The sequence below is a fragment of the Geotrypetes seraphini genome, chromosome 14 (genome assembly GCF_902459505.1).
Source record: "Geotrypetes seraphini chromosome 14, aGeoSer1.1, whole genome shotgun sequence".
NCBI lineage: Eukaryota > Metazoa > Chordata > Amphibia > Gymnophiona > Dermophiidae > Geotrypetes > Geotrypetes seraphini.
The window spans coordinates 25,462,367-25,485,040 of record NC_047097.1 but is presented as its reverse complement, the minus strand read 5'-3'; the positions used below and the strand labels follow the sequence as shown (position 1 = coordinate 25,485,040).

At 43.7% G+C, this 22,674-nt stretch overlaps 1 protein-coding gene across 1 annotated transcript in view; it reads right to left on the bottom strand.

Moving 5' to 3' along the window:
- Nucleotides 1–7,109: 7,109 nt before the first annotated feature.
- ADAMTSL3 (ADAMTS like 3) overlaps nucleotides 7,110–22,674 on the bottom strand; it is a 366,454-nt gene continuing 350,889 nt past the window's right edge. The window contains exons 28-31 of the mRNA XM_033920055.1: nucleotides 21,155–21,359; nucleotides 12,499–12,608; nucleotides 10,922–11,133; nucleotides 7,110–7,875 (exon numbers count right to left, since the gene is read on the bottom strand). Coding sequence (XP_033775946.1) covers nucleotides 7,766–7,875; nucleotides 10,922–11,133; nucleotides 12,499–12,608; nucleotides 21,155–21,359 — 637 coding nt within the window. The 3' untranslated portion in view covers nucleotides 7,110–7,765. The remainder of the gene's footprint in view (nucleotides 7,876–10,921; nucleotides 11,134–12,498; nucleotides 12,609–21,154; nucleotides 21,360–22,674) is intronic.

The window sequence follows — 22,674 nt, the reverse complement described above, 5'->3', positions numbered from 1 at the left end:
CAACCTAAATTAATGTGTATACCTTAGGTGCCAATTAAATCACATGATGCTGGGATGACTGATTTAAATAGAGTAGGGAAAGGAATAAATTCAAAATACACTTCTCCCTCGTCATTTGCGGGGGATACGGGCAGAGCCGGACCGCGAATGCCGAAAAACCGCGATTATCCGGCTCTGACCCACCCCCACCTCCCTGCCGCCTTCCCGGCCTTACCTGGTGGTCTAGAGGGCTTTCGGGGCAGGAGCGATCTTCCTACACTCCTGCCCCGTGCAGATCGCCATCAGGCAGTGGCTGTAGGGAGTTCCCGACGTAGTCTCGAGAGACTACGGGAACTCCCAGCAGCCATTTCCTCATGGCGATCTGCACGGGGCAGGAGCGTAGGAAGATCGCTCCTGCCCCGAAAGCCCTCTAGACCACCAGGTAAGGCCAGGAAGGCAGCAGGGAGGAAAAAAAGATGAATTTTTTTTTACATTGAGACTGTTTTTTTTATTTTCCCCCTCCCCAGAAAAAAATTGTGATTATATGAAACCGCGAGTGCAGGAACCGCGAATGGGGAGGGGGAAGTGTATGCTGAGACCTTCTCTCTTAAAGGTAAAATGCTTTACAATGCTAAGCTGACATAATGTATGTACATATGCTCAGAGACCTGGAGACTTTTATGAGATTGTTGTCTCAAATTATAGTCTCACTGACCAATCATTGCATATAATAGTTGAAAAATATATTCATAGACTAGACTATTGTTAAATCAACAAACTTATCTGGAAAAGCATTCATAGGATCCCGACGTGGACCAAATTTCGTATGCTGCATCAGGGAACCCCAGAACTAAACATCCAAATAAATAGGTCCCCCGTAGGCTTTAAAAAACTGGATTCATACTGAGAACCTGCTTCTTTTGACGAGCTGCCTTATTTTAATCAAATTTCCGCCGCTCTTGGCGGCATTCTGAAGTTGAAAACTTCCACTGCGCACAGGTGCCGCCATATTAAACCAGGGTTTTGTTGGCCTAAAATACCAGAAGAATGATTCACGTGAAAGGTAGGCACCGGAAATGGAGACCTTGAAAACCATGGCCTACATTTTGAGCACCTACCTTTCCCGAAGCCGTGATTATATAAATGGCACCGTCTCACGATTGACACCCAATCGTGGCCATTTTTAAGGCAGCCAATGACAGCACCGTTTATAGAAACCTAGTCTTAATGCATGCTAATTGTTAGCACAGTTGGCAAACCTTAGCAAAAGGGCCCTCTAGGTTCTTAAATTTGGATCCTCCTCTTTTTTTTTTTAATATCAGGCCCATAGTTGCTAAGTCTTTATATCATTTTAGTCATACAAAATAAAATTTGTATAATAATTCAGCTTAATATGTATGTGATAGTTTATTGCATAAATAGTGAAGCTGGTTTTCCAAAAGATAAAAATTAAACATTTAAGATTACTGCATATTAATAGTACATCAGGTTACACAGGAATGTCAAATCAGTTGCAAAAACAACAAATTTAAACAGTCTTCTTCCATAATACATGCTTAAGTAAGTAATAGCACAGATCTAATAATTTTACTTTAAAAATCATAATAGAGTTGGTAGTAAGAAACATATGCCCCAAAATCTGCATTACACACTGTACAAAACAACATATTGCACTTAAAATTTGATAATAAATATATACAATTTACAAACTCTTAATTTAAAACATCTTTTTTTAAACAATAAAGATCTACAATTGATTTAAAAGGTTCCTGATCTGTAATGGTCAGTCTTATGCAGCCTAATGCAATGTAGGTGTCTATCTTCAGAACTAAAAAAATTCAGCCCAGGCAAACTCTGATACAACGATTCATTTGAATCTCTGTTTGTGTGTTATATAATAGCTCAGAATTCAGTCTCAATCAAACCCTTTCTACATATTAAATGATTTTGGGATCGTAAAAGGGGAAACAATCTCAAATGGGTCAATATTGAAACACTGTGGGGCTCATTTTCCAAAAAAGTAAGGCTTCACGAAAAATGGCATAAAGTGGCATTTTTTTGTGAAAACATCCAAGTGCTGATTTTCAAAACCGACTTTCTGGATGTCTCGCTAGACTTCTCAGCCACTGTGCATCCCAAATTGAAGGGGATGCGATGGAGACGTGTTATGGGAGGGCTTAGCTCTTGGATATCCAGAGCTAGATCCAGTGGCGTAGTAAGAGGGGGCGGGGCGGTCCGCCCCAGGCATCATCTTGGGGTGCCCCCCCATTACCACACACATGCCCCTTCCCCATACCTCTAACATTTGCCGCGCGAGCAGCAACCCCAACCTGCTCTGATGTCACTTCCTGGACCCATGCCTAGGAACTGATGTCAAAGGAGGAAGTGATGTTAGAGGAAGAGCCGATGCCGGCACGAGCAGTGGGTTGGAGTTGCTGCAAACGTTACAGAGGTGCAGGAAAGGGAAGCGGTGCACGGTAGGAGGGGGCGGGGAAGGAGCGGATGGAGGTGGGGAGCAGAGAAGAGGGTGGGGGAGGGGTATCACCATCCCAGGTGCCTCTCACCCTCGCTACGCCACTGGCTAGACCGGTTTTAAAAGTATCTAAGTGCCAAAAAGGAACCTAAACTGACCAGATGGCCACTGAAGGGATTAAGAAATGACTCCCTCACACTCCCCCAGTGGTCACTGACCCCCTCCTACCCCACAAAATCGGAATAAAACAGTACATACCTGTGTATAGAACAGCAGCACATAGGTACATATCATAAGTAGCCTATACAATGGCATTCCTCAAAGAACCCAAGAATTATACAGAAGACACCTGGGAGACATAGGAAAGAAGACCCTCCCCCCCTCCACATTACCCTATTGTTACCCCAGCACTTGTTTGGAAGAATGAACTCTAGAAGACCGACAGTCCGTTTCCTGGTGGTCTAATTCTGAGGTTCACTCAGGTAACGAATGAAATCTTTTCAAAGCACTTTCTGAGCTCAAGATGTGACCAAAGGAGTGATATAGCAAATGCAATGAGCTGGTCCTTGTCCAGAACAAACGGTTTTGCATATTTGATAGATGAATAGATGTGTAGTGAATTACAGTAAAGGGCAGCTCAGAAAAGAAGCCTCAGACATGGGATCTGACTTAAATCTGATTTGGCTTCACAAAGGGGAATGTCTAATGTAAATATCTAGGGATCTCCTCTTTTACAAATATTGTTAGCGTTGGTGAACCTCTTATGAGAGAAACAGAACTGTTAATAGAAGTGTCAGCACCAAAGAACTAGTCTATACAATGTATGGCATTTAAACAGTCTGATTAAAAAGAATTTTCAGGCACACTGTGAGGGATTAAGGGATTTTCCTGCACCAAGCCTGCAGTTGTGCCATTGGGCAGCAGGGGGCGTCAGACAAATTGGGGAAAATTACCTGGCCCAGAATGCCCTGAGCTTTGCAGCTCAGTGCCCCGAGATCCATTAGGGAAGGGATACAGCACTGCTGAGTCAGAGGGGCAGGACTCAGGCAGGGAGGAGAACATCTGCCCCAGACTGGAATAATTTGGGGTGGTCCCAAGGAAGAAACTTCCACTAAAGAACTCTTCTCTGGCTGCAGGTTAAGGAGAACCCTGGGAAGTAGAGAGATTGACCCCTTCCCTAGCCTTAGGCTGAGAAAAAGCCCTGGGAAGTCAAGATATCTGGCAAGGACTTTTAGAAGAGCTGACAGTGCGAGACCTTTGGTACATAGCTGGCTAAGCCAAGCCAACCTTGTTATACTGAGGATTATGTGTAGGTCTAGCTAGGACTAGCCCTTGAGCCTTGCTTAAGAAAAACTGTTTATCCTTGAGCTGAGAAAGGGTTTTGCCTTACCAGAGTCTGTGAGGTAACAGGCTCAGGTCTGTACTTAATTTTTTTAAAAAACTATTATACCTGTAAGAGTGTCCAGGCTGTTTAAGTGGGCACAGGGTCCAGGAAAACCCAGACTGAACTCTTGTCACACACCCACCTTGATATGACGTCTACTTTGTGAACTCCAGAAAGAAGTTCTCTTTGGTAGAATACAAGTATTTAAGTCAAGCACCAGCACTAAATATGAGAGACGGATTATACTTAACGTGACCATTTATTTTTTTTCTCTCAAAAGGGGACAGGATCCCCCCTCCCCAGAACCCGTTAAATTTAGTGCAAAATATAGACAGCAGATATAAATTTTCAAAACGGACACATTTTGATCACTAAATTGAAAATAAAATCATTTTTCCTACCTTTGTTGTCTGGTGATTTCATGATTCTCTGGTTGCACTTCCTTCTGACTGTGCATCCTTTCTTTCTTTCATTTCTTTCTCTCCCTTTCATTCTGTCTCCCTGCCCCCCCCCCTTTCTTTCTTTCCTGACACTCCTCACATGCACCCTCCACTGTCCACCTCAAACACTTGCTTACTGCAGAGCTGCTTATCTTTCTGGCCATCATGTTTTCCTCTGTTCCATAAAGCTGCAGCATGAAGCTGAACAGAAAACCATTATTGTTGTAATCACCTTTGTTGAGCAGCTCTAGAGTCCAGACCCCCTGTGGATCCTTTCTGTCTCCCTGCCCCCTCCCCTCTAAACCACTGTCGCCAATTTCTCCAAGCCACCGAGGTGCCGATTTTGCGAACGTTTTGCTCGTCTTGCAAAACACTCGCAAACCGAGGTACCACTGTACTTTAATATTTGGACTGAAATATGGATATCACAGATCAGCGTGATTCTTCCTCTTAGAGAAAGGAAGAGATAATTGTTACTGCAGATGGGCAGATTAGATGGTCCATTTGGCCTTTATCTGCCATCATGTTTCTCTCTAATTTCAGATATTGGTGGCATCATGTATGTTGTAAGGAAATTTACATCAGCCTGTGACATTCTGAGACGTAAAATACCCCAAACAGCTTTATTTTTCAAACATATAGGATCAATATTCTAAAAGTGCTAATGCACCTCTTTTACTCGGGTCTTATTTTGGGCAATGAAACCTATTTATGACCCCTCACATTAACACTGTTAATACCCACTGATGTGGTACCATGTTAGCACAACTAAAATGCAATTATTTTCATTTTCTAAACAATTTTGCTTAAGAAGTTTTTCTATATCATGAACGAGAAGCGGGACTTGGGTGCGATAGTATGTGATGAACTTCAGATGGGTAATCAGATTGAAAAGGTGATGGCAAAAGCTATAAGGATGCTTAAGTGCATAGGGAGAGGAATGGCCAGTAGGAAAAAGGAACTATTGATACCGCTCTGGTGAGACTTAATTTAGAATACTGTGTACCATTCTGGAGACCACATCTTCAAAAAGATTTATATAGGATACTGTCGGTCCAGAGGAACGCTACTAAAATGGTCAGTGGTCTTCGCCAAAAGGTGTATGGGGACAGATCTCAATATTGGAGGAAAGGTGGGAGAGGGCAGGTATGATAGAGACATTTAAATACCTATGTGGCAATAAACTCTGGAATGAGGGGGTATAGATTGAAGGTGAAAGGGGATTGATTCTGAGGTAACCTCAGAAAATACTTTGTCACGGAAAGGGTGGTGAATGCTTGGAATGGCCTCCTGGTGGAGACAAAAAGTGTATCTCAATTCAAGAAAGCTCGAGACATGTACAGTATGTTGACGCTCTAAAGGACAGAAGGTGATAGGAGACGGCATGGTTAGGCAGACTAGATAGGCCATATGCTCTTTATCTGCCTTCATTTTTCTCTAAGAATTGAGCTCCAGGTTTTCTGAATCTTTTCCCAAATAAAATAAAATCAACTGCCAGCTAAATGACATGACCACTTTTGCATGCCGATAGAAGGCATTTTAGAATAGTGTCATCAAAAATTTAGATGTTAGATTCAGTCAGAATTTATTATACTGAAATGGACTTAGGCCAGGGGTATCCAACCTGCGGCCCCGTGAAGTATTTTGTGCGGCCCTGGTCGAGGGCGATGCAGTGTTTTCCTCTGCTGCCCCCGGGTGTTTACCGTCTTGCCGGCTCCCTCCTCTGTCTTGCTGCAGCATTTGCGTGTTTGTGCAGCCCCAGAAACATTTTTTTCAGCCAATGCGGCCCAGGGAAGCCAAAAGGTTGGACACCCCTGACTTAGGCCATTATTCTCAGTATACCACACAGAAATATGGCCATTCTATAGCAACCATTGTCCATTTATACAAGAGAAACTCAGGGCCCCTACTGCCTAACTTGTTCTAATTGGTGCAGTAATTGGCCATGTTGTTTAAAACCAATTAAAAATTTGTTAAAAAACTGGAAGGCATTTAGTTTGTAGGTGCTAGACTCATGTCTAAAGCAGGATGCCTAATGGCGCCTTATACCTAAGTGGGTTTGGTTAGGGGCGGAGCGGGACATAGGCGTGATTCACTAAAGAACTTAGGCGTCTGTAATGCAGGCCAGGAAACCCCTACATTTTCCGGTAGGCGCCGTTAGCCCCAATTCTGTAAATGGCGCCTAAGTATGATTGACACGTGGTTTGACACCATTTACAGAATCCTCAATGCATGTAACACGGTTGGGTCAGTTTTCCGTCTTGCTTCAGGTTCTTTGGCTTTAATACTATTGCGTGTGCCTCATCTTTGTTCAGAGCTGCACCATGCCTACAACCTCCTGTGACTCTGGCTCCTGTCATTCTCTCATTTCCTCCTGCACTTCTCCATTACCTTTTGTTTCCCACTATCCCTCCTTAACTTTCCTCCACTGTCGTTTACAGCTCACTCTCCTCCAACCTTCTCACCTATCCTTCCCATCAGCCTTCTCAATTTAGCTGCCTCTTCGCATCCCCTCACGCTCTCTGCACCCTATTTTTCCAAGGCACATGTGTGATACAAATCAGCTTGAGTACTAGGCTGACAAACTTTCATCCGAAAAAATATTTGAAAGGCACCGGCAAAAGGCATAACGTTGCCTTGTTCCCATATACCCCCTGCCTTGGTTTGTGAACCATAAACTCTAAAAACAGTGGTGGTATATCGTCATTCCTTCACTAATACTTGTTTCCAAAAATATACCTAGAACTATGTTGTGTGTTTCTAACATAGTGATTTGGAAGGGGGTTGAGTGATCCCTTGGAGATGGAGTGATTGACAAGAAGGCTCTCGCTTGTACAAAACCCTATGCTTTTTTTTTTTTTTTTTTTGTAACACCCACAAAAAGTTTTTTTTTTTTTGCCACCATAAAAGGCCGTCTTGCAAAGCCAATTAAAATGATTCATATTACTGTATAAAGGATTCCGAACTAGAGAAATTATACCTGATTTAAACAAAAGCAGATATTTTACAAAGCAAAACAATTCTTTTGCCAGCATTCACTTAGAATACATCACTGGTGTATCCAGTTAACAATTAAACTTTGTAAGAATCCCCCTCTGAGACTCTTGTTTAATTACGACTTAAGCTGAAGGTGTTTAATAAAATAAGCCAGTGCCAAAACTGGTTAATGGCCACAGCCTGTTGCACCAGAAATGACCTTTAATAACCGAGAAAGAAAGCGTCCTGCAGCTGCGGGGAAGTCATTAGCTGGTGCCCGAAAATTAGACAAGCAGTTAAAGTAAACAGACACTTAGCCTTGCCGTAGACTGGCTTCATGGGCCGGAGAGGAAGCGCCGTTTCGATTCAAGCAGGAGAATGTCTAAGGCATTGTACGTTCCATTCTAAAAAGCTTCCAGTCTCCGAAGCCATGCGGGATCATCTCCACGGGTCCGGGAAGTGCTCGAGCTCGTCGTGTGTTTCTTTCTTGTACCCCAGCAGATGCCCCTTCACTCAAGCTTCTTTGCACGACTCACAGCACCTCTGTTTATAGAGGCTTATCGAACATAAATTTAGATTTTTGACAAATGTGCAGTATTGTGTTGTATCCTTGCATTCTCCTTCTGTAAAAAAAAGAAACCACAATGAAGACACTTTGAGAAATAAAACACGAGGACTATAGGAAAGAATTTAACCTGTGCTGGTGAGCAATTGTGAGCCTGTGACCAAGTATTCTCTTATCCCTAGCCATACAGTCAACCTACAGTATGTCCATAATGAAAAAAAATATTATTTTTTCCTATTCTTTATTCATTTTTTAAAAAAAACTTACAATAAGTGTAACAGCATTTATAGCATTTTAAACTCCAAATACAACACTTAATATTCTGTTAAAATCCATATCAGAATTTATCCCCCCCCTAATCAATTACATTCTTTAAATTCAAGAAAATCTACCATAAGCCCCATTCCTATATACCTTATTTAATATTCAAATAAAAAAAAAACCACTCCCCCCCCTCCCTGAATGTGCATTTTTCAATATTCACATTTTTTAAATTTGGGATTATAATTTGGATTTAATTATTCCCCTTTCCCCTATCTAAACTCAAATTAAGCTACATATTCTGTTATACTTGGTAGGTCCTTGCCCAAGAGAGCTTATCATTTACCTGGTTGACATTCAGCTCGAGGTGGTCAGTGTTTCTTAAAATTAGACCCAAACATTCAGTGCTGAGCTCCATCTGGACACCAACCCCGAATATACAAATGTTTTGTGGCAATGGCGGTGGCACCCGCCATGCGCCTGGGGTTACAAGATTTTCCTGAAGGAAAAGCCCGACCTATGAGCACGCCCCCAGGTCCGCCCCGTTCTGCCTGCGTCACGCCCCCCCCCAGCCCCATCCCTGGACGCCATCTGTGCATGCGCACATGTCACCGCATTGCGTCCGCACATATGTGAATTCCCCCCCTCCCGACGTGATTTTTTCACAGGAAGCTTTTCAAAACCCGGACTCCTGGACATGCCTGGGGAAATCTTGACGTCTGGTAACCCTTCGTGCGCCCCCTCACTCTTCCCCCTACCCCCCAACGCACCTCTTGATATGTTCGCAAGTGTGAGTAGCATCTTCAACCGGCTCCCTTCTGACATTACATCCTTGTTCTGCAACCAGGAAGTGACATTTGAAAGGAGCCGATGCCAGCATGAGCAGCAAGTGGAATATGCTGCTGCTGTCGGCAAACATTTAAAGGGCTACACTGGGGGAGGCAGAGAGGAGGAAGAGGCATTGGCACCCCCTGTGAAGGCGACACCCGGGGTGGTCCGCACCGCCTCTCCCCCTTGCTATGCCACTGTTTGGTGGTAGACAGAAGCTATCCCGGTATGGCCAGTGGTATTCAATGCTGTACCTGCATAGCTAATTGCGATGCCTGTACAAATCCCAGTTTCACCCAGACTCCACTTCTGGACTGCTCTGACACTAACTGTTGAGTGCCGTGGCGGTCAGAGTGGATATTCACCAGCGCTGACTAGTTAAATACCCCTGAAAACCGGTTCCTGAGCTGGCCATGTGATTTCACCGGGCAGAAGCCTTTCCTGCCTGGTGAAATCACTTTGAAATTAACCTACAGCAGTGAGTCTCAACCCAATCTTTGTGACCCACTAACCAGTCAGATTTTCAGAGTACCCACAATGAATATGTACGAGACAGTGCATGCAAATTCATCTCATTGTGGATATCTTGAAAATCTAATTGGCTAGGTGTGTCTGAGGACTGAGTTGAGAACTCCTGATAATAGGCAAAAGTGGGCGAAGCAGGAGTGAACCTTAACTTCCCTCATTCTCAGTCTGCCGCTTTACACAATAGGACGCTTCTCATCCGGGGGTTACTAATTTAGCACCTCCAAAGTTTATCACGGTGCAGGGGCATAGCCAGACATCCAATTTTGAGCAGGCCTGAGTGCAAAGTGGGTGGGCACAACTTCTTGCCCTCCACTGTGCCCCCTAACCCCTCAGCTGCGCATCTCTCCTTCCGCCACCCAGGCGATTTGGGGGGGGTCACTTAACTCCACTCCCCAACTCCTCGGTACCTTTATATCCTTTAAGTTTTTGCCAAGAGTAAGCAGCAACTCATTTGCCCTTGCTCACACCAACTTTTGAGCCTTCCCTCTGATGCAACTTTCTGGTTCCGTGACTAGTAAGTTACATCAGAGGGAAGGCTAGCAGGTGGAATGTGTTACTGGTTGCTGTCAGTGAAGACTTAAAGGTATTGGGAGGAAGGTCAGGGGAGTGCAGTTAAGTGACCCTCCTGTCTCCTGGAAGGAGAGATACCGAGAGTCTTCAGTTGGCAGGGCTTGAGGATCCCAACCAGCAACATTGCTGCTGTGCTGCTGATGGGTGGGCCTCAATCCAAAGTGGGTGGGACTGTGCCCACCTGTAGTTACACCACTGCCACAGTACAGTTTACCAACAGAAACCCTTGTGGCTGGTTATGTATTCTTTTCCTTAACTTGGGCCTGCTATGCTTTTTAAAGAGAAATCCCTCTAGAACAGGGGGTGTCAAAGTCCATCCTCGAGGGCTGCAATCCAGTCGGGTTTTCAGGATTTCCACAATGAATATGCATGAGATCTATTTGCATGCATTGCTTTCAATGTATGCTAATAGATCTCACGCATATTCATTGGGAAAATCCTGAAAACCCGACTGGATTGTGGCCCTCAAGGAGGGACTCTGACACCCCTGCTCTAGAACATGAAAGTGCTCCCAAAAGGATATATGCAATATATGCTCTCAGTGGCAGTTTGTTTACAATTAAAATGGCTTTGATATACTGAACAGACCTGGCAGCCATGGCATTTACTAGAAATGTCTCTATAGATTCCTACAAGGGCAAAATTCCAAAACGATGTATGATTTTACCCAAATCACTGCCCTACTGGAATAACCAACACAGAATTCCAAATAGTTCAAAACCTTTCAGAAGCACCCTTGTTCTTTGAGGTGCTCTGGGTCCTCTTTATCCATTTTGGGTAGGGCACAGTGGCAACATACAGCGCTACTATATAAAGAACTGCCGCTAGTTAAGGGGACAGTTAACACATGTCGACAAAACCTTTATTGTTGGTTTAGCTAATGCCTAAATATCGGCCACAGTGAAATAGCTACTTACGGCCACAAGAAGTTACATTGCAATGCCGCCAGGTCACTGGTCGCTTTTTCCAGCTGCAGTGTTGGTCGGCCACTGCTTTGCCATTCTTATGCAAGCAGCTTACTCTCCGAGACTGAAATCCATTGCCACATGCGGCAGTACAAGTCCTCCAGGGGCCTATCTGCCAGTAAACATCGCACGTCTTGGAAGAGCAGTTTTGCCTAGTTGCTGGTCTGCATAGAAAGCAAAATATTTAAAAGCTGATATAACAAGCAGAATGTGATTACATGGAAAGGGTAGCTTTGCATATTAAAAACTATCGTACTAATTCCCTCCACTAACTACCCTGAAATGAACAGATTGGTTAGCGTGGCAGAATAGTCCTTGAGGACACCAATCTCCTCCAACCTGGTCAACCTATAAAGTAAAGAATGACACGGGGACAAATTTGTCCCCATCCCTACAGGAATTCAATTTCCCCATCAACACAAGATTTCTTCCTGCTCCTGACCTTGCCCCATTCCTTCAAGCTCTGCCTTAACCACACAAGCCTCAAACACTTATGATTTTGAAGTATTCAAGGCTTATGCGGATGAGGACAGAGCTTGCAGGAATGAGGCGGGGGCAGGAAGGGAAATTGAGTTCCTGCAGGGACAGGTTAAAATTTGTCCTCATGTCATTCTCTATTATGAAGCCAGCAATCAGTTCTTCAAAGCCAGCTCTCATCCTCTACAACCCTTACTCAGTCTGAGATAGAAGTTGGAAACCCGCTGCCTCCTAAGAACTTCATTTGAACAGCACTTTTGACGTGGTGAACACTACGTATATTCCACATAATGCAATGTGTGGGTTGAATCTCAAAGTCCCATTATAACATACTATTTAGAGGCGGACGGTTGAGCTAATAGGAGGTATGGAACTCTTCTTGATGGCTCAGCCTGGGGAGGGCTAGAAATGAGGGTATGGAATTCATTCATGGGTTCTGGTGAGAAAATCAAGGACCTCCCCCAAGTGACCTTATTATAGACAGGCTGACTGAATTGACTCAAAGTTAACGATACTTCAAGAGATGTAAATACATTTTCCTCTTCAAATTCCAGTAATGTCTAATTAGCTCATCATTATGGTCTTTAATAAGGGCCAGCCCCACCCCTATGCCAATATTCAGCACTTAACCGGCCAGGGTAACTGCATAAATGGGACCACATAAAACACAGGCCTATCTTAAGAGGTCAACCCATAGCCAGTTAAGTTCTGAATAATGACATAGCTGGTGCCATATAAAGTAGATATTCAATGCTGAAGCTCAGTTGCCATAGCGATATGTGCTTCGGTTGCTACAGAACATTATCTTGGAGTGTAAGTGTGATACATTTCCTGAGGCAGCCCTTGCCGGGTAATTGTAATAAAGAACTATATGTTTGGATTTTCCTTATGTAATGCTATGTCACAAAATAACCACAGTCCATCTCTCAAGTAAGTTTAGCAACAAGTGTGAAAGTCCATAGTTAGCATTACCATGATGATTTTACAAGGCGATAAAACTACGTTTGTGCCGTGGAATAACTTGTTGCGTTTCCTTGGAATCTGTACAGTACCTTTTCCTCTCTTCACAGAAGCTGTCTGGTATCACTGACCCATTGCCATGTTGGCAGAGTGTGTGACGATACTGCAAGCCAAGTCCTTCACCCACACATCTTCTAGAACACTGTGGGACAAATGATATATCACAAATGTATTTATTCATTCATTCCATTTTTTAGCCCGTTCCCCCCAAAGGAGCCCAGAACAGGTTACAGTGGTACATTCACAGTGTAGGTCAGGGCATGACGGTTATAGATAGTTAAACAACAACTGAATTTTAGTAGGCAACAACTTTTATGATCCAATTTGGAGTGGCATTGAGAGTCAGTGTGTGGAGCTACAGAGACACTGAGAGGTGGGTGTTCTTAAGTTATGGCCCCCAATTACCTGAACAACCGTCTTTGCCGCTACCGACTACCCAGATCAAGAAGAACTCAGAATCTTTTCACCTTCCCCCCTCATAATGGTACCCGATGTAAGAAACTTTACGACAGCCTTCTAGCAACTCAGGCAGCGAAAATTGACCCCACCATTACCAAACTGATGATCAAAACAACAGACATCAAAGTGTTTCGGAAAGAAATCAAAACATTTCTTTTCAAAAAACACGTCCTTACTTAATATTCCCCTCCCCAATCGCACATGCACTCTCCCCAGCAAATAACACACTAGTCATCCCCTTGAACCTCATTTACCAAAAATATCCAAACTCCTAAATAAGCATCTCCCTTAGGTATCCCTTTAACCTTCTCCTAAATAAGCATCTCCCTTAGGTATCCGCTTAACTGATTCCTTCAAAGTTAGGTATCTTTCTTCAGTTGCCTATATTGTTTTCCCCACTGAACCTTGTAACTACTTGAACCCTGTCAAGTTATTCTATCGATAAATCCAGATATCTTATACTTGTATTTCTATACCACAACATGTAATTTACTTAAATCGTTGTAATGTAATTCTCTCGGTAATGTCCTGATCTCTTTTAACTGTAATCCGCTTAGAACCGCAAGGCACAGGCGGAATAGAAATCACTAATCCTTTAGATTCTGTTTCCTCATTAAAAATTTTAGGTATTATCGTGGATGACAAGCTTTCATTTCACGTGAACATAGGGAACACCGTTAAATCATGCTTCTATAAATTACGTATGATTCGTTCTATATCCAAATTTCTTAAACCTAAGTCTATAAATATATTGATCCATTCGTTGATTATCTCCAAAATCGATTACTGCAATTCCCTTTTTTTCAATATACCACAAAAAGAAAAAAGGAGGCTACAAATCATTCAAAACACTGCAATCAAACTAATTTATAACGCAAAAAAATTTGACCATGCCACCCCTCTGTTGATAGACTCCCACTGGCTTCCTATTGCTCATCGAATCCCGTATAAAATATTACTGCTAGTTTTTAAATCTTTGAACTATAATGAACCTCAGTTCATTACTAGACTGCTCATTCCTTATAACGCTTCACGGAACCTTAGATCAGCATCAAAAATTTGTTAACTGTTCCGTCTTTAAAAATTATTGGTACGAGAAGACAAGACATGTTTTCAATTATTGCCCCTACCTTATGGAACTCTATACCTCAATACCTTAGAGATATAAAGGACCTCATTTCCTTTAAAAGAGCTTTAAAAACCTATTTTTTTAAGGAAGCTTTTAACTTATGAATCTTAGATTTATAAATTTTGTTTTATTAACGCTAGGCTTAATATCCCTTAATTTCGCTTTTTTCCCTTCCCTGAGTTATTTTCTCCCTTAAATGTATATTTTCTTCTACAAATATATTGTAACTTTTCCCCTCTACCCGCTTGTTTCATGTGTGTTAACCCAGTATGTTTTTTTTTTATTTTAAAGGTCAATGTATTTGTATTTATATTTTACCTGAATTGTACATCGCTTAGGTACTTAATAAGCGATTTATCAAGCACTAATAAAACTTGGAAACTTGGAAATTAATGTAATGTAATGTCTCCTGAAGTTACATAGATTGTCCTGCATTCTGATAGATGGGGGGATAATATGACATAGCTCAGGTATGAAATGTGAATAGGAGCGTTTGCGAGCTGTTTGGGAAATACTAAATGCGAAGACATTCCTTCAAGGGGAGACATTGGGAGGGGTGGGGGGGAAGAAATCATCTAAATTAACCTGCCGTTTCACTTTCTGCAAGTTAGGATAAGAGATTTCGTAGCAGCTAGTACGAAAGCTATGCTTTCTGTCCATGCTAACACCATGCACATGCCTCGGAAGGTGGGTTTGAGCATGCACGGCTTATGAAAAGCTTGATTCTTAGAACAGGATGCCTATGTGAAGTCCAAAAAGGCAACTATTTTATAAAGGCAACAGGAAGCTCCCAAATGTAAGGTCTATTCTGAGTGGGTATAGATGTATTTTATAGAGTAAAGCATACTTCCCAACTGTTTCTGTAAGGCCACTGGAATCGTGCAATATGGCTGCCTGCAGAGATTTTCACAGCCTCTGCTTTAAACAGTATGACTTTCCTTATGGCTGACATCAGTGTATGAAATCAGTCATTTCTGGACAGAGCCCCACACAGTCATTAGTCTTTCCAGCCTCTTAGAAAGGAGAAGGATCTAATAGTCTATATTATAAACAAGGGGGGGCTATTTTAGGAAGGTCCCCCCTGCATACAAAACAATGTACCACATTTGACTATCTGACTTTGGCTCTTTTGTCTCCACAAACACTGACCATATACACAAACCCTTATATATAAAGACCTAGCCATATAGACTCAGAAATACTAAAGAATTTATACCCGACTACCCTAGATGATGTTCTAGGAATAATTCAGGAGGACACAGAAAACATAAGCCACTTAAGCATCAGCCTCTGAGTGAATAGAGAATCTTCTATATCCCTTCCGAGAAATTAAAGAAGACTGGGCTACATGTGTATTTTCCAGCAGAGCGACCTAGACTTTTCCCATCTACTGCGACTGATGATTTAGGAACATCTACTGGGTTGAAGGAACCTGTTCCGTCCAAATCTACAAGGTTCCTGAGGACCCCAATTTAAATTCAGCTGAGCCAGAGTTCAAGGAACTATGTCTGAGTCTCATCACAGTCATATAGACTAAAAAAATATAATCCATTCTACCGCTTGAACTGGGACTAGTGAGGTAGGATGTAGGGAATTACATGTTAGAGGAGGATTGTGGATTTTTTTCTGGGATTTGGAGAGAAGTGATAGAGCTTCCAAAATATTGTAATTTATGCATTAAATCTGCATACATCAAATTAAATTTGCAACTTATCTGAATTAGGGTTCTTCCATTATATGTCCTGACCCTTTTCCTTTCTATTCTGGTGTGCAAATTTCCCATAAATGATGGTATTCTTTCCTCTTTGCCCTATGCACTAGATCGGGATTAGGCAATTCCGGTCCTCGAGAGCCACAGACTGGTCAGGTTTTTAGGATATCCACAATAAATATGCACGAGATAGATTTGCATCTCAAGGAGGCAGTTCATGCAGATCCATCTCATACATAGTCATTGTGGATATCCTGAAAACCTGACCTGCCTGTGGCTCTTGAGGACCAGAATTGCCTAACCCTGCACTAGATAAAGCGGTATATCAAGGCTCAATTAATATAAATATAATTCTTGTTGTGTCTGCATTATTCCTACAGTTGCCTTATTGTGACTGTCCCGTTTCTCCCCCCCCCCCCATTTTGTTTTCGTAAAGGCAAGGAAATAACAGTTAAAACAGTTTCTTCCCGGCCTTTCCTATTGCACTGTATCTCTGTTGGGGTGCTGATGTAGGGTGGGTGGGTTGGTTGGCTTTCTGGGGTTGATTTGACAAAGCTTGTTGCATTTGCTGAAGTATTTGTATTGGCTATTTTTCTTTGCTGCTTTGTTTTTCGTATTCAATAAAATGATTTTATAAAAACAAAACAAAAAAAAAACCCAAGATCAGACTGGTCCACACACTCATTTTCTCAGTGGTTAATTATGGATGCAAAAGCTGGACATTACGCAAACAAGACAGAAAGAGGATGAACTCTGGTGTTGGGAGAAGAATTCTATGCATGCTGTGGACCACCGGGAGAATCAACCAATCGATATTGGAAGCGATCAGACCGGATATGTCACTCGAAGCCCACATGATGAAGTTACGACTGTATTATTTTGGTCACACTGCTAGATCACTGGAGAAGGCCATCATGTTTGGAGAGATTGAAGGAACAAGGCGAAGAGAGTAACCTGCAACCAGGTGGTTGGATACGTTGACATCTACTATAGGGCTGACGTTGGAGGAACTCAGACTAGCACTTGACCAACTTCTTTTTGGATCTTTAACTCATCAAGTCCTGGAGGGAGCCGAGACGGAGGAGACAGCAATAGTGATCCACATAGGAACAAACGACATCAGCAGGAGAAACTTCAACAGGACTACACTAACTGACCAGTTCAGGATCCTGGGGAGGAAACTGAGACTAAGGACAAGGAGGATAGCCTTCTCAGAGATCCTGCCAGTACCGAGAGCGGACACAAGGAGACAGAGCGAACTACAAGCAATTAACGCTTGGCTGAGGAGATGGTGCGATGAGGAGGGTTTCCACTTTGTTAGGAACTGGACTACTTTCCTGGGGAAGAACAAGCTCTACAGAAGAGATGGACTACACCTTAGCACAGCTGGGACGAGGATGCTGGCACGCAACGTCCAGAACGTCATAGACTTGGCTTTAAACTGAAGAGAAGGGGAAAGCCGATAGTCGAACTGACCTCGACACATCGGACTTCAGTACCTGACAAGGATACTGACCTGGGACATTGGGAAGGAAAGCTTGGGACTGAGTGTGTATGTTTTGAAAAAGGACCTAAGGACGCATTGCAGGGACCGAGGGCACAAATGGAACTCGTAAGAGACACCAACATGGAACAACAGGAGCCAGAGGAGCAAGGACCTTGTGAAATAGAGACCAGAACTGAGAGAAAATTACAACAACAAGTGGTGCAGGGGAAACAGGCTGAGGATGTCACAGACACACAGCAGCAGGAGGAGGATGAAGCTCGGGGGCTGGCAAACCATGAGGAGGACTGCAGGAGTACCAAAACACGAGGAGAACAAAAAGAGAGGGCAAAAAAACTGGGTCTTAAACTGCCTGTACACAAATGCTAGGAGCCTGAGGGCCAAAATGGGAGAACTAGAAATCACTGCTAGCAAAAAGGACCTAGACATAATTGGAGTCACAGAAACTTGGTGGACTGAGGAAAATCAATGGGATGTGGCCATACCAGGGTACAAACTATACAGGAGAGACAGGGCACATAAAAAGGGTGGAGGAATAGCGCTGTACGTAAAAGACTCCATACCCTCAACCAGGATGGAAACAACAGTACAGGCGGATGGCTTGGAATCAATATGGGTTAAGCTACAGGGAGGAACTGGGGCAGACATTAAAATGGGTCTGTACTACCGCCCACCAGGACAACCTGAAGAAATCGACCAGGACCTGGAGGCAGAACTGAGGCAGGTATGCAGAAGCGGAAAGGTGATGGTGATGGGGGACTTCAACTATCCAGGGATAGACTGGAGTATTGGGCACTCAAACTGCGCAAGGGAGACCAAATTCCTAGAGGTCATGAGGGACTGCTTCATGGAGCAACTGGTCACGGAACCAACACGGGGTGACGCCACTCTTGACCTAATCTTCAACGGACTAGAGGGGCCAGCAAAGGAGGTGACAGTATTAGCCCCGCTAGGTAACAGTGATCACAACACGATCCAGTGCAGGCTAGAAATTGGATCATCAAAGGGGAAAAGAACCACAACGACGGCACTCAATTTCAAAAAAGGAAATTATGATGCCATGAGGGAAATGGTGGGAAAAAAACTCAAAGGTAACATAGGGAAGATGGATTCCGTAGAAAAAGCCTGGACCTTACTCAAGGGAACTGTGCACGAAGCGCAAAACCTGTGCATCCCCAAGTTCAGGAAAGGGTGCAAAAAAAATAGAACAAAAAACCCAGTGTGGATAACAAATGCAGTGAAGAAGGCGATAAGCGACAAGAAAGCATCGTTCAGAAAATGGAAAAAAGACAAAACAGAGGAGAACCAAAAAGTGCACAAAGAACACCAGAAGGAGTGTCACCGAGCGGTTAGAAAAGCAAAAAGAGAATATGAAGAGAGACTGGCAGAGGAAGCAACAAACTTCAAGTCGTTCTTCAGATACGTCAAGGGGAAGCAACCGGCAAGAGAAGAAGTGGGGACCATTGGATGATGGAGACAGGAAGGGAGTGGTAAAGGAAGAGAAAGAAATAGCTGACAGGTTAAATGAGTTCTTCACGTCAGTTTTCACGAGGGAAGATATAACCAACATCCCAGAACCTGAAGAGAGCGTAAAAGGAGACCAAGATGTAAAACTGGTCTATTTAGAGGTAAGCCAAGAAGATGTACTCAAGCAGATAGACAGACTAAAGAGTGACAAATCTCCAGGTCCGGACGGCATTCACCCAAGGGTACTCAAGGAACTAAAAAACGAAATAGCGGAGCCACTTCGACAAATATACAGCCTATCCTTAAAAACCGGAGAGATCCCGAAGGACTGGAAAATAGCAAATGTCACGCCCATCTTCAAGAAGGGCTCAAGGGGAGACCCAGGAAACTACAGGCCAGTGAGCCTGACCTCAGTCCCAGGAAAGATGATGGAGGCACTGATTAAGGACAGCATCTGTGAACACATCGAAAACAATGAGCAGCTAAAACCGAGTCAGCATGGCTTCTGCAAGGGTAGGTCATGCCTCACAAACTTATTGCACTTCTTCGAGGGGGTAAACAGCCAGGTGGATAAAGGGGAATCTATAGACATCATTTACCTTGACTTCCAAAAAGCCTTCGACAAGGTACCACACGAAAGGCTGCTTAAGAAGATATGGAACCACGGGGTACAAGGGGTGATCCACCGATGGATCAAAAACTGGCTGGCGAACAGGGAACAGAGGGTTGGCGTAAAGGGCCATTACTCAGACTGGAAAGGGGTCACGAGCGGAGTTCCGCAGGGGTCGGTGCTGGGACCGCTCCTGTTCAATATCTACATAAACGACCTAGAGGCGGGAACCAAGTGTGAGGTTATTAAATTTGCAGATGACACCAAACTATACAGCAGGGCTCAAACCAGGGGAGACTGCGAAAATCTCCAAAAGGATCTAACGCAGCTGGAAAAGTGGGCCGAAAAATGGCAAATGAGCTTCAACATAGGGAAATGCAAGGTCATGCACGTGGGGAAAAAGAACCCGATGTTCACATACAGAATGGGGGGAACACCGCTAGGGGTCAGTAACCTGGAGAGAGACCTGGGAGTGATGGTAGACGCAACACTGAAGGCATCAGCGCAGTGCGCTACAGCCTCAAAGAAAGCTAACAGAATGTTGGGTATCATTAAGAAGGGTATTACGACCAGGACGAAGGAAGTCATCATGCCGCTGTATCGTGCAATGGTGCGGCCGCATCTGGAGTACTGTGTCCAGTACTGGTCGCCGTACCTCAAGAAGGACATGGCAGTACTTGAGGGAGTACAGAGAAGAGCAACTAAACTGATAAAGGGAATGGAAAATCTCCCATATACCGACAGGTTGAAGCAGTTGGGACTTTTCTCACTGGAAAAGCGGAGACTTAGAGGAGACATGATAGAAACCTTCAAGATCCTGAAGGGCATAGAAAAAGTAGACAGGGACAGATTTTTCAAATTAAGGACCACCACAAGTACAAGGGGGCACTCGGAGAAATTGAAAGGGGACAGGTTTAGAACAAACGCTAGGAAGTTCTTTTTCACTCAGAGGGTGGTGGATACATGGAACGTGCTTCCAGAGGCTGTTGTAGACAAGAAAACATTAAATGGTTTCAAAGAAAGTTTGGATAGATTCCTAGAAGAAAAAGGGATTGAAGGGTATAGATAGGTATAGACCACTACTCAGGCAATGGGCCTGATGGGCCGCCGCGGGAGCGGACCGCTGAGCAGGATGGACCTATGGTCTGCCTCAGCGGAGGCAACTTCTTATGTTCTTATGTTCTTAAGTCATTAGGACTCCAACTCGAGTCGATAGCACCTAACAAGTGTCACATGGGCAGAGCCCGGGTGAGACTCTCACATATGTGTGCAACATATCTCCAACATTTGGGCATGAACACTGCACCTGCTCTATGGCTGGGATAAGTGCTTGTGCTAAATTCTTAGGCACCTTTATAGAATATTACACTATGTTTCTTTAGAACTGCTCTGCAAATGTCCCTTCCCAAAAGAGCTTATAGTGGGAGATAAAGTGACTTCTCACGATCAAAAGAAGCCTCACTGCTGCTCAGCATATTGCTTTAACCAGTTGACCAGTTACAACTTCTCCTTATTAACATTTATCCATACATTCACTTCTTCTAACTCCTGAAAATGTCTTTCTTTCTGTAGTAGAAATGGGCAGAAACTTCCAGTTTGCAAATATTCACTTTCGCTAGTCATACACCACGATACCTTAATTTTTAAATGTGGGAATCATATGAGAAACAGATATTCCAGCGCAGAAATAAAATCTAGCCTCTAATCAGGAAGTCAAAAGAAGAGAAGAATTAGGATTTTTAAAAACTGAAACATAAAATAGCTATGGAAGTTTACATTGATGAAGGGAACTTTCCGGATGGATTTACCTCTCCCCATGGATGCGCTATCCACTTTGAACAAGAATGACTGGAGCAAGGCTTCCTTCCCAAAGGATGATCATTGCGGGCACATGAATCTGATGACAATGTTTCCACGCTGCCATCAGCTTTCTCTTCTTGGCAGGTTATTTGGCGTTGCTGGAATCCATTACCACAAGAAGTAGAGCATTCAGACCACACACCTGCCATCCATCTACATATTTAGCAGAGATTAGTAAACAGTATTTCTAAAATGCAAATGAATAAAATCAGACCATAGAGTAAGAAAAATATGAATCGCTTTGTTGCTGCAAATTTCATAGATGTATAGATATGGCTCTCAAACAGTGTAGAAAAACAAACCTGAGCCAGAACATTAAAAGATAACTTCCCACATTGAGAAGAACATATGTGGAAATGGCAACCTTCCCCATCTTACGTAAATCTCTTGCATTGAGAGGAAACCCTGTTCTCGTGCAGGAGGGTGAGACATTCCTCCAAGACACCTGTTCTTTAACAGCTGTGATAAAAGGAAATGCATGTGTAGCTCCTGAGGCCACCTCGCCATTCACAGGAGGGACAAGAAGCTGCTTTCAGAGACTCTAGAGCTGGGCTGCCCAATTCCAGTCCTCGAGATCTACGGGCAGGCCAGGTTTTCAGGATATCCACAATGAATATACATGAGAGAAATTTGTCTGCACTGCCTTCTTGGCATGCAAATCTCTCTCGTGCATGTTCATTTGTGGATATCCTGAAAACCGGTTCATAGACAATGGCGCGAAAGACAAAGGCACGCCCAGACAATTGAGCGCAGCGTGAAGGCACGTGCCGCTCAAAATTACTGTTTTTAGGAGCTCCGACGGGGGTTTTTGTTGGGGAACCCCCCCCCACTTTACTTAATAGACATCGCGCCGGCGTTATGGGGGGTTTGGGGGGTTGTAACCCTCCACATTTTACTGTAAACTTAACTTTTTCCCTAAAAACAGGGAAAAAGTGAAGTTTTCAGTAAAATGTGGGGGGGTTACAACCCCCCACACCCCCACAACGCCCCCACAACACGGCGCAATGTCTATTAAGTAAAGTGGGGGGTTCCCCCCCATGCCCTCCCCGTCGGAGCCCTAAAAACAGTAATTTTGAGCGACGTGCGCCTCCCCCGCTGCGCTCAATTGTCTGGGCGCGCCTTTGTCCCGGCGCGCTTTTGATCTGACACCCTGAAAACCTGGCCTGCCCGTAGATCTCGAGGACTGGAATTGGGCAGCCCTGCTTTAGAGAATATAGCACTCATCATATGAGGGAAAAGCAGCTTCCTTTCATAGCTGAGCCTGTCCCATTGGCTATCTAGAAAATCTTTCTTTAAATTCTAGCCATCCACTTAGTTGCATCATTCTTCTCTCACAAGACCCTGCAGAGACTAGAGAGGGCGTGTCTGGAGGAGAAGAAGTCATCCAGACTTCGGAGAGGAGGCAGGATGCATTAATAAGCTGAGCGGGCTTGTAGGGTGAGTGGCTTCTTGTTTTAAAACCTGGACA